Source organism: Barbus barbus (assembly GCF_936440315.1).
Source record: "Barbus barbus genome assembly, chromosome: 49".
Taxonomy (NCBI): Eukaryota; Metazoa; Chordata; class Actinopteri; order Cypriniformes; family Cyprinidae; genus Barbus; species Barbus barbus.
In genome coordinates, this window is record NC_136727.1 from 5,871,554 (window position 1) to 5,883,722 (window position 12,169).

Sequence of the window (12,169 nt, forward strand, 5' to 3'; positions counted from 1 at the left end):
GCGCGTCGGAGAGCATAGCACGATGTTTTGTACTCGCTCATATTCCCGGTCAGAATAGCCTCATTGTAAGCGGCAGTGCGTGTGTTAACCGCAGCACGGATAGTTCTGTCCACCCACAGTTTCTGATTGGAGAATGTCCTTATCGTTATTGTTTCTGTAGCTTGCTCGGTTAGCGTGTTTACAAAGCTTAATGCTACATCCGTGAACTCGCTGACGTCAGAAGAACTCGCCCGGAACATGTCCCAGTCGACGTCATCAAGAGCCGCCTGCAGCATAGCCTCTGAGTGGGAGGACCAGCGCGTCACTACTCTCTGCACCGGAGGATCCTGAACGAGCCTTTGTTTGTATTTCGGTGTGAGGAAAATGGCGGCATGGTCCGATTTGCCGAAAGCCAGTAGTGAGCGGGCTTTGTAGACATTCTTGAACTGAGTGTAGGAATGATCCAGTGTATTTGGTCCTCTAGTTGGACAGGATACATGTTGGTGAAAGTTCGGCATGACCCGTCCGAGGTTAGCTTTGTTAAAGTCCCCTGCGATGATAAAGGCAGCGTCAGGATGTTTGTTAATGTAGCCGCTGAGCACATCGTGAAGCTTAGACAAAGCCAAGCCAGTGTCTGCCTGTGGTGGAATGTACACAGCAGTAACAATGATCGACGAAAACTCCCGGGGTAGATAAAATGGGCGGCAAATAATGGAAAGATGTTCCAGATGAGGCGAGCAGGAACACAACAGAATGGAGATATTCCTGGGATCACACCATTTCTTGTTAATCATGAAACACACTCCTCCACCCCTGGATTTACCGGCCTCTGGTGTTCTGTCTGTCCGAAAAACAGAGAAGTTATCACTTGGCATTACAGCAATGTCCGGGACCATGGACGAAAGCCACGTTTCTGACAAAGGATGTTACAGTCCCTTATGTCCCGTTGGAAACTAATCCTGGCTCTAAGATCGTCAATCTTATTCTGCAAGGATTGGACATTTGCAAGCAGAATGCTCGGAAGAGGAGAACTGTGAGCCCTTTTCCGGAGTCTATCTCGAATCCCAGCGCGTTTCCCGCGGTGTTTCTTGATCCTTCGCCTCGGGGGGTTGTTGTTCATCTCTGCGTTCCGAAGAATCTCCAGAGGCCATGCTGGATTCCTGGATAAAGTGTCCTGGAACAGGTTGGTGTAGCGGTTTCCAATGTCCAAAAGTGTTTCTTTGTTATAGGTGATCAGTGCCGACGTGAGATGTGTAAAAAGAGAAAGTAAAACTAAGTAAAAAAGTAGATAAAAACACAATCTTAGCGGAGCGACCTGGACGGCGTCCGAACAAAGCGGCGCCATCTTGTTTTATTCTTTTGCAGCGTTTGAGGTAGATGTCCTGCAGAGAGGGGAGAGCAGACCCTGAGATGCGCTCAGCTAAGCGCACAACTCTCTGTAGTGCTTTGCAGTCCTGATTGGAGCTGTTTCCATACCACACTGAGATGCACTGAGTCAACACATTTTCTATGGTCCCTGAATAGAAAGTTTTCAGGATTGCTGGTGAGACAATTCAACCTGCCACAGGAGCTGCTGAAACAGTTCTACTCTGCCATCATTGAATCCATTCTCTGCACTTCTATAACTGTCTGGTTCAGCTCAGTTACCAAATCTGACCTCAGAAGACTACGGAGGGTAGTTCAGACTGCTGAGGGAATCATTGGTACAACCCTCCCCACTCTCCAAGAACTGTACTTATCCAGAGTGAGCAAAAGGGCTGGTAAAATCACTCTGGACCCCTCACATCCAGCACACTCCCTCTTTGAACTGTTACCGTCTGGTCGACGCTACAGAGCTCTGTGCACCAGAACGACCAGACATAGGAAGTTTCTTCCCTCAGGCAATCCATCTCATGAACACTCAACAATAAACGTGGAACACACAACTATAATACACTATCCATTCACCACACTCACTAATTTTATCTTTATTTTCTCATTTCTAATTTGCACATACTTGACCTGTACATACATAGTTGCCTATATTATATATTGTATTTTTGAAAAAGCATAAAAATGCATACAATTATTTATATAATTTTGGATAAATGTGGCAATAATAATAATACCAAAAATGTATTAAGTTATTATTATTAGTAATATACATAATGTATCATTCCAAAAAGCATAAATAAGACAATACAAAAAAGCAAAAAAAACCTGCAAAATTGTGGCAATAAGAGATATTATTATTATAATTTTGTTTTTGTTAAAAAAGCATAAATACAAAAATGCATAAAACTATTAATATTTGGAAAAAAATCCTGCAAAAATGTGGCAATAATAAAAATATATATTATTATTATCCAAATGTATTTTTTGTTCCAAAAAACAAAAAAGATACATAAAAACCAGTTCTTATTTACTTAACCTGAAATAAACTGCTGTAAAAAAAAATAAAAAAATAAATCAAATCACCAGGGTAATGTTTGCTAACCATTACACTGCGGCTCCAAGACATATTCTTTCGCCAAACAATTTTAATGATCAGTGTTAACACATGTATGTACAAGACTAGTCTTGACCACACTAACTAGTCTAAACTTCACCAGGAACGACTTTCTCCCTAGTCCTCCATTAGTTCTCACTTTCTCTCTTCCCGGTTTCTTCCTCTTTTCTCTCCATCGCCTAAAAATATCCAGCCCCAGACAGCGCTCAGTATGTCGCAATTTTTTCCTCCCACGGTTTCCATGGCGACGCTGCAGCACTCGCGTGTGTGTGTGTGTGGATTAAGCCCTTATCCTCTGCACTAAGCATTCTTGAACACACTCCACACACACACTCATATCGCAGCTTTACAAGGTTAACTGTTCGCTGCTACACACATAATTACATGCCGAAATGCACTTTCAAAGTAAATTGTCACTCACTGTGCAATATATATATATATTTTGCAGGAGTGATGCAAATTCATAAATATGTATCTGTCAGCGACAGTCCCCACCCTGACCGCAGGAGCAAAGCCAAGTGAAAAACATATATATTCATTTCCATTTGTGGATTAGCTACACCTGGTGCAGCAGCCGTCGCGGTTTGAGATCTCATCGCGCGACAACAAAGTCTGATGACTTTCTCATGCAGCCACAAAGTACGAGAGGAAACAGCTGTCACATATGATCAAAAAGCCACGGTGTGGCTGACAGGGCCCATGCACGCGAGTGTGTTGATGACTTCATCAGCTATTGCCGCGTTATTCCCTCGTTCTCGCTGTCGAGAACTCGCTGAGATCAAACGTGTGGCCGCTTCACCAAACTCAGTCTGTTGAAGGAGTTAGTGTTTGAAATACTCACTAGTTGATAAGTGGGTGTTGCTATGTGGTTGCTAGGGTGTTATGAGTGGTTGCTAGGGTTTTACTGCATATGAGTGTTTTTACTGCATTACTATGTAGTTGCTATGACACTTTTGATGGTTGGTCTTGATGGTCGTCTTCTGTAGGATTTAACGTTTGAAATGCTCACTAGTTGATAACCAGGTGATGCTAGGTGGTTGCTAGGGTGTTATGAGTAGTTGCTAGGGTGTTATGAGTGTTTTACTGTGTTGCTATGATGTTTTTAACGGTTGTTCTTGATGGTCGTCTTCTGAAGGATTTAACGTTTGAAATACTAGTTGATAACCAGGTGATGCTATGTGGTTGCTAGGGTGTTATGAGTAGTTGCTAGGGTGTTATGAGTGTTTTACTGTGTTGCTATGCAGTTGCTAAGATGTTCTTGATGGTGGAGGACGTCTAATTAATAGTTTCAATAAGCAGAAAAAAAACAACAAATAAAAAAAAAATCTTATCGTTATGCAAATTAAGTTGTTGCAAAGATCATTTTTGCATAAGCTATCACAAAAACAAGCGGTCTTTTGTAACTATTTATTATTGTTCTGCCTTATCTAGATTTTTGCAATATGACAATTAATAACTAAATCTGTGTAACAATAACTTCAACAATAACAGTTATTATAATTAAGTGTTGTGGTTGGTCAGACCTGTTGCTGGGGTCAGTAGGTTTGGATGAGGATTGTCTTTTCGGACTGATGTTGTCCTTGCTGATGATGCGGAGAGCTCCACCCTCTTTCTGGGCCACAGCGATGGAGGTCTGAGCTACATCCTGTCTGGAGAGATACCTGACAGAGAGAGAGAGAGAGAGAGACTGTGAGGAACTCTGAGTGCCAGAAAGGGAACATCATGGTGGCATGAAGAGGGCAGTACAGTATCTGCTACCAGAAAGAGCACACACAGAGCTGATGTTTGTGTAACAGAACAGCAAACTGATGCTTGTAATGCGTCGGAAAAATCCTCAAATAAAATATATTAAATTAAAAACTACCTCACCAATCTCACATTATTCATGGTCTCAGGCGAAACTTTTGCAGAAATAAACAAAGATATTGCAGAAATACAAAATAAATAATTAAAACCCACATGAATAAGAAAAAAATACTTTATTATTTTATATTAAATATATAAAGTTCTGCAGACATAAACTAAAAGATATTGCAGAATTTTTTTTTTTTAAAAACCAACATGAATAAGACTGAAGAATTGGGTGAAAAAATACTTTATAATTTTATATTAACTTTATTTTAATGATTAAAATATAAGAATATATATATTAAATATATATAAATGTCAAGAAATATAAAATAAAAATCAAATAATTGTATTTTTAAATAAAATAAATAATTAAAAATAGATTAATTTTGAACAATATAACATTTAAAAAATACATAAATATACACTACTTTTCAATCTCAGTGTAATTTATTTTGAAAGAAATTCATATTTTTCTTCAGCAAGGATACATAAAATTAAAAGTAAAGTCAAATAAATGCTGTTCTTTTGAACTTTCTAATTATCAAAGAATCCTGAAAAAAAGTATAATGGTTTCTACAAAAATATCAGCATATTAGAATAATTTCTGAAAGATCATGTGACACTGAAAATTCAGCTTTGCATCACAGGTATAAGTTTAAGTTTAAAACATATTCAAATATAAAACAGTTATTTTAAATTGCATTAATATTTCACAATTTTACAGTTTTCTGATCAAATAAGTGCAACCTTGGTGAAAATAATACTTTCAAAAATATAAAAAATGTATACCAACCCCAAACTTTTGAACAGTAGTGTATATATTGCAGAAATAGATTAAAAATACAAGCTAAACTATAATATATAAAATAAAATGTATAAGTAATTAAATGTTAAACTAAATAAAAACAAATATTAAAATAAAACAAAGGTCCCATGACTTTAATGATTAAGTTTAACATTTTGAGTGTGTGGGGGTGGGGGGGACAAACAAACAAAACCACACTTAATTTGATTGACACCCACATCTGAGCCAATGCGATTCAGATCTGCCCACAAGTGTGTATGTGTGTGTTTCTTGCCTGGAGGTGCTGCTGTGCCGGCGCTGGGATTGAGTGAGCTCCTCTAGCAGCAGGATGGGGCTGTGAAACACTCTTCCACTCTTCCTCACCATCCTCTGCCTCATCGCAGTCAGAGAGCTCCACTCGCGCACGAATCGCACAATCTGACACACACACACACACACACACAGATGCGTTTCAAGAAATCTGACGAAACAGTACTTGAAGATCCCGTCACACACACACCTGTCTCCTGTTCTCGCTGTGATTGAATTCTGGTGGCAGTTCATCCCAGTTCTGCAGTCTGATATCCAAGGGAATGAAGTTACTGTGGAGCGGGAGGCCCTCCTGTAGAAACACACACACCAAACTCAGTGCTGAGCGACCATATATACTGAATATTTACAATATATTTCATATTTTATTGACAATATAAAATTAACCAGCATTGTGATTATTGCGCTTTATTTGAACTGTTTTTATTTGACGTTTCCTCAAGACTGCTGGTGGACTACTTTTAGGCTCTGCACTTGTGCCGATATTGTTTTGAAATTTGATTCATTTCTGTGAATCAGTTCCTTTAAACGGCCAGTTTCAGTGAATTTGTTCCAAATGATTCAATGAATCATTTCTGTCATCACTCAAAAGTATTCATAGAAATATCTGTGGGGCATCTGGCCAGTTTTAAAATGTTTCAGTAAAATATAAGTACAGAAGTATGTTGGTGCAAATAAATAAGAAAAGATTCAATATATATATATATATATATATATATATATATATATATATATATATATATATATATATATATATATATATATATAGCAAATAAGGAAAATATGGACAATGTTTTTATAAAAGAGTTAGATGCAAACATTTAATCTGGAAAAAGTCAGTTATTTATGAATATATAAATATAAACTGCAGATATTGCAAATACAACTAAAATCGATCAACTAAATTCACATGACTAACAACCACAGATAAAACCGATGAAAAGGGTAGAAAATATAAATATTAATTGTCTTATTTTATATATTTCTCAAATAATTTGACAAAAACAAGATATAATTACAAAATATAGAAATTAATTATTGAAACCACCTAACCAGTAATGTTATGATTCACACCTAATGAAAATCCATAAAATATATATTTACTAAATATAAACTTTCTTGTATTTTTAAATAACAAAAAATAAAAAATACAATTAAAACAAATTAATGTGAAATAAACACAAAATATAAAAATTTATTAATTATACTATATAATTGTATATATTTTGCTTTTGTTACATTCATTTGTTTTAATTGTATTTTACATTTTAATATTGTGTGTATGTGTGTATATGTGTGTGTATATATATATATATATATATATATATATATATATATATATATATATATACACACACACACACACACACACACACACACACACATATACATATATACATATATACATATATATATATATATATATATATACACACACATATTAGAACACTATACCACAACTCTAATGCCTATGCATTTAATCTAATTATTATTAATTAGTAATAATAAAAACATATAAATCAGTGCAGTCAGAGAATCTAAAAAGTAACAACACTGCTGCTGTTACTTTAAGTGAGAAATATGAATATGAAGAGAGACCCAAAAGTCGTCCCTCAAGGTCATGATGACAGCGAGCCGTGTTCACGCGAGCGGAGAGGCGTTCATTAAAGAGCTGCCAATCACGAGAACGGTCCTTACAGGCAGCGGTCCAGTTCTCCTCCACCAGCTGGACCGCCGTCCCACAACGTCTGTCCACAGGGAGACAAAAGATTACATTTCCAGCCCACGGCAGGCATCTTTTCCAGCTCTTCCTCTGTCTTGCTGCTAAACTCCACCATTCATCACTGCTCGGCTGAGATGGCCTCAGGAAAAGCTCTTATTAAAAACCAACCCGGATAATATTTCTCAATCAAAGTCAATTAGAGGCACCCTGCTTATATCTGCTTCCATTTAATACAGTTGCAGAGAACTATAAGAATCCCGGCGTGTCGCTGTACAAACGAGGACGAGAGATTCCAACACTTTATTTGCCCACAGATTAACACTGGAAGCTCTGGCCAACAAACCGTGTGTTCAAGACTCAATCCAGAGAACATTTTCATATTAGAGCTACTGATGCAGATCCGGGTTGCTTCAGTACAAAAGAAATCCTAACGAATTTGAAGAATAGAAGTGCTTCTGACAATAGGTTATATAAGAAATTCATTTTTGTGTCTCATGTACTTGATATTCTTTTGGCTTTTGCTTGTGAATTCTGCTTGTCAGATGTTAGGTGAAGTGATCGGCTAATATAGATGAGATTTAGTCAAAAGAATCACTTGTAATCACATCTGTAAGAACGGGTAGAAAAAACAAAACAAAACAACGGCAATATTTTGCATGTACTGTATTTTCCGGAATGTCGCACTTTTTAAAACTAAAATGTTTATAATGCTTGTAAAGGTTTCATTTTATTTACTGGTATTTTACATTATTTCTGAATGCACAGCAATGCCATTTATCTGTTTTTGTGTTTTCTCAACAATGCAATTTAAACTGGTGTGACTGATTTTCCAGAAATACCGTATGCCATCATGACCCTGCAGAATTTATGGAGTTTCTGTAAAATTATAATACTTCATATAAAATACTTATTATAAAAATGTATTTTGTAAGTGTATGTATATATGAAACTATTTATTTTTAAAATTTATATAAAATATAAATAGTACCTGCTAAATTACAGATATTAACATTATAAATAAAATATTATACAAGTAATATTTTTGAAAATAATACAAAATATGAAATTACTGCTAAATTATACATAAAATATAAATTAACACACACACACACACATATAAATATATAAAATATTATATACTAACTGCTAAATTATACATATAATATTAATATATTTTTTTAAATATTACGTATTTATAAAATGACATTTATATTTTATGTATGTAATTAACATATAATTCTATATAATTATAATGTACAGTATAATTACATAATTCTACATATAAAATTATAAATGTAATTTATAAAAAGGATTTTTCTACATTATAAATTCTACATTATAAACAAAAAATGCATTCCATTTAAAAAACAAATACATAAAAATATTTAAAATTCATTAGAACCGATTCACAGAAATAAGATGCCATTTTGACAAAAAGGCGACAAAATCTTGGCAAATATAATGTGAATATTGAATATACTGCAGTTGCTTGGGTTTCTAACACTGTATACCTTGTCGTAGATGTAGATCCTGTCAGTGTTTTTGCTGGCACAGAACTTCAGACTGTCGTACACGGCAACAGAGTCGTCCGACTCCTTTTGAATGTGAATGTCAGTAGCTATCGGAGAGAGAGAGAGAGAGACATGATGGGAAAGTTGTAGTGACTAATAGGAGGAGAAAAAAGAGAGCAGGGCAATGAGAGGACGAGAAGAGAGGATGATCATTATGCTACTGATAAAGGTCAGGTGACGCGAGCGCTAACGAACGCTGGAATGCAGCAGGTACGCCGTGACCTCAAACGATCCCGCCGTTCGGAGAAATCGGATTCATCCAGATTTCGTCCCACAGAGCTGCTCTACATTCATTTGGGTCAGGCTCGCTGCAAAGACGCCCCACGAGGCTTAGTTACCAGAACCCTACTGTGGTCTAAAATAGCCGAGCTGTAGCCGGCTGGCCAATCACAACGTGTTATTAAAGAGCCATTATTGCTTACTGTATGCTGCTGGGAAGCTGGGATTCTGTGCGTGTGTGTCGTAAAGGTGGGCGTTAAGACAAACCCTGCAGTGTCTGAAAATTGCACTCTTTATAAGAAAGGTGAATGCTCGTCGATTGTCTGGCTTTGAAATGACCTGTTATTATCCATATTTCATGCAGACGTGCTCTTAGCTGCGGTGACGCAACTGTGAAATTGTTCTTAGAAGGTAATTTTGATCATCCAGGGCTGATATTTTCTCGTAAACAATGCAATGGGAGATATTTCGCAAAAGGTGCAAGCTGCTCTTTGCTACTTTTCGGATTCGATGACACCCAAATTGCACATCTTGCAACTTTATATAAAAAAAGAAAACGTTGGCAAAAAGAAAGTCGTTCAGGTTTGAAGGTCTGTTTTGTCATTATATTACTTGTATAATCTACAGCTTTTATTTTTTTAAAATAAATGTATATGCAAAATAAATGTATTTTTAAATAATATTAAATAACTGTTAACTGACACAAATTATATACAAATAAAATTGTGTTTTATTAAAAAGTAAGCATTTTAAAAATAATATAAAATTGATAAATATGCAAAAGAATTATGAATATATATTTTTAAATATTAAATTATATATCAAATTAAATTATTTTTTTTATTAAAAATTTTATAATTTTAAAAATAATATAAAAGATGAATAAATACACAAAAATAATGAATATATTTTTTACATTAAATGTTTTACATTAAACTATATTTTAAAAAAAATTAAATAATACAATTAATTAAATGAGAAAAAGTCTGGAGTTTCTGTATAATTGGCACTGAAATATCTCATAAGTGTCTCATAACTGATTGCTTTTGTAGTATGGGGAAAAAATTAGCTTTTACATTCGGAAAAATTGTGACCAAAAACTCTAAATTTAGACCAAAAAAGTCATACAAGTTTTAAGGTGAAAATTACTGCAAATATTGGTTTAAAAAAGGCAGACAGTTATCAGCTTTTACAGTACATAATGAAAACTTTTTTTTTTTTTTTTTACTGATATCGAATATTGCTTGCATATAATTGAATTTATTTGTATTTTAATATTTAAATGTATACAAAGGCATTTATTTAGTTTTTTAAATTAAATTATTTTTCAACGCAATATTCTTGTACACCTTCAAAAGTTAGTGACGAGTGGTTTAGTTTAGTTTTGGTTCTTCATACTGGTTATTTGACACTTAAAAACAATCAGTATCACTCATAAACAATATCGGTTGATCTAAAGTAAATGAAAAGAGAATTTTTCATTTACTTTAGTATCTTAGTGAAAATTCCTGAAAGTGTCAGCAGTTTGTTTGAAACAGACCTGGATCACCGCTGAAGAGAGTTTGTGAGGTGAACTCATTCTTTCGTTGTGTTTCTTGAGATTGATCCATGTGTGTTTCTGCCACATCCGGACTGGCCTGTAGGTTTGGACGTGTGTGTGGAGTTTGTGGGGTGCGGGGGGTGGCTGGTTCGTTTTCTTGGTCTGAATCAGAGATGCAGATGGTAGTGAGCGATGAGGAGGATGAGGGGTGATCCAGTAATGATGAAGATGTGCTGGGAGCTAAGAGACAGAGAGAGAGAGAGAGAGAGAGCGAGAGAGAGAGAGAGAGATAGGATGAGTTAAATTGTTGGGGTCAACATAAGTTTGCTTTTATAAACGATACGTCAGTTCTGTTTCAATTTGATCTTCACATTTTACAGCACAAAACTAGTCTGATATAAACTGATATTTCACCCAAAAAGTTTAATTAAATTATGGCTTAATGACTGTATTACTTAATTTCTTTCTTGGAACACAAAAGAAGAGGAAATTAAATAATCAAATACACAAATGTATTATATACAGTGGGGCAAATAAGTATTTGATACACTGCCGATTTTTCAAGTTTCCCAACTTACAAAGAATGGAGAGATCTGTCATTTTCATTGTAGGTACACCTCAACTGTGAGAGACAGAATATAAAAAAAATAACATTGTATGATTTTTAAATAATTAACTTCCATTTTATTGCATGAAATAAGTATTTGATCTCCTACCAACCAGCAAGAATTCTGTCTCTCACAGACCTGTTAGTTTGTCTTTAAGAAGCCCTCCTATCCTCCACTAACCTGTATTAATTGGACCTTTTTGAACTAAAGACCAAAGAGCTGTCTAAGGACACTAGGGACAAAATTGTAGACCTGCACAAGGCTGGGATGGGCTACAGGACAATAGGCAAACAGCTTGGTGAGAAGGCAACAACTGTTGGCACAATTATTAGAAAATGGAAGAAATTCAAGATGACTGTCAATCTCCCTCGGACTGGGGCTCCATGCAAGATCTCGTCTCTTGGAGTATCAATGATCCTGGGAAAGGTGAGGGATCAGCCTAGAACTATACGGGAGGACCTGTTCAATGACCTGAAGAGAGCTGGGACCACAGTCTCAACGGTTACCATTAGTAACACACTACACCGTCATGGATTAAAATCCTGCAGCGTGCGCAAGGTCCTCCTGCTCAAGCCAGCACATGTCCAGGCCCGTCTGAAGTTTCCCAAAGACCATCTGGATGATCCAGAGGAGGCATGGGAGAAGGTCATGTGGTCAGATGAGACCAAAATAGAACTTTTTGGTATAAACTCCACTCGCCGTGTTTGGAGGAAGAAGGATGAGTACAATCCCAAGAACACCATCCCAACCGTGAAGCATGGGGGTGGAAACATCATGTTTTGGGGGTGCTTTTCTGCAACGAGGACAGGACGACTACACCGTATTGAGGGGAGGATGGATGGGGCCATGTATCGTGAGATTGTGGGCAACAACCTCCTTCCCTCAGTAAGAGCATTGAAGATGGGTCGTGGCTGGGTCTTCCAGCATGACAGTGACCCCAAACACACAGCAAGGGCAACTAAGGAGTGGCTCCGTAAGAAGCATTTCAAGGTCCTGGAGTGGCCTAGCCAGTCTCCAGACCTGAACCCAATAGAAAATATATGGAGGAAGCTGAAACTCCATGTTGCCCAGCGACA

The 12,169-nt window shown here is 36.3% G+C and overlaps 1 protein-coding gene across 3 annotated transcripts in view; it reads right to left on the reverse strand.

The window, feature by feature from the left end:
• The window catches only part of zranb3 (zinc finger, RAN-binding domain containing 3), a 70,973-nt gene that overhangs the window by 4,435 nt on the left and 54,369 nt on the right, over positions 1-12,169 (reverse strand). For all 3 annotated transcript variants that reach the window (XR_013784029.1, XR_013784030.1, XM_079413170.1), the window contains exons 15-19: positions 10,486-10,725; positions 8,667-8,773; positions 5,623-5,724; positions 5,398-5,540; positions 3,991-4,128 (exon numbers count right to left, since the gene is read on the reverse strand). Coding sequence is in view for 1 of the 3 variants with exons in the window: in XM_079413170.1 (XP_079269296.1) it covers positions 3,991-4,128; positions 5,398-5,540; positions 5,623-5,724; positions 8,667-8,773; positions 10,486-10,725 (730 nt within the window). In the remaining 2 variants the exon portion in view is untranslated. The remainder of the gene's footprint in view (positions 1-3,990; positions 4,129-5,397; positions 5,541-5,622; positions 5,725-8,666; positions 8,774-10,485; positions 10,726-12,169) is intronic.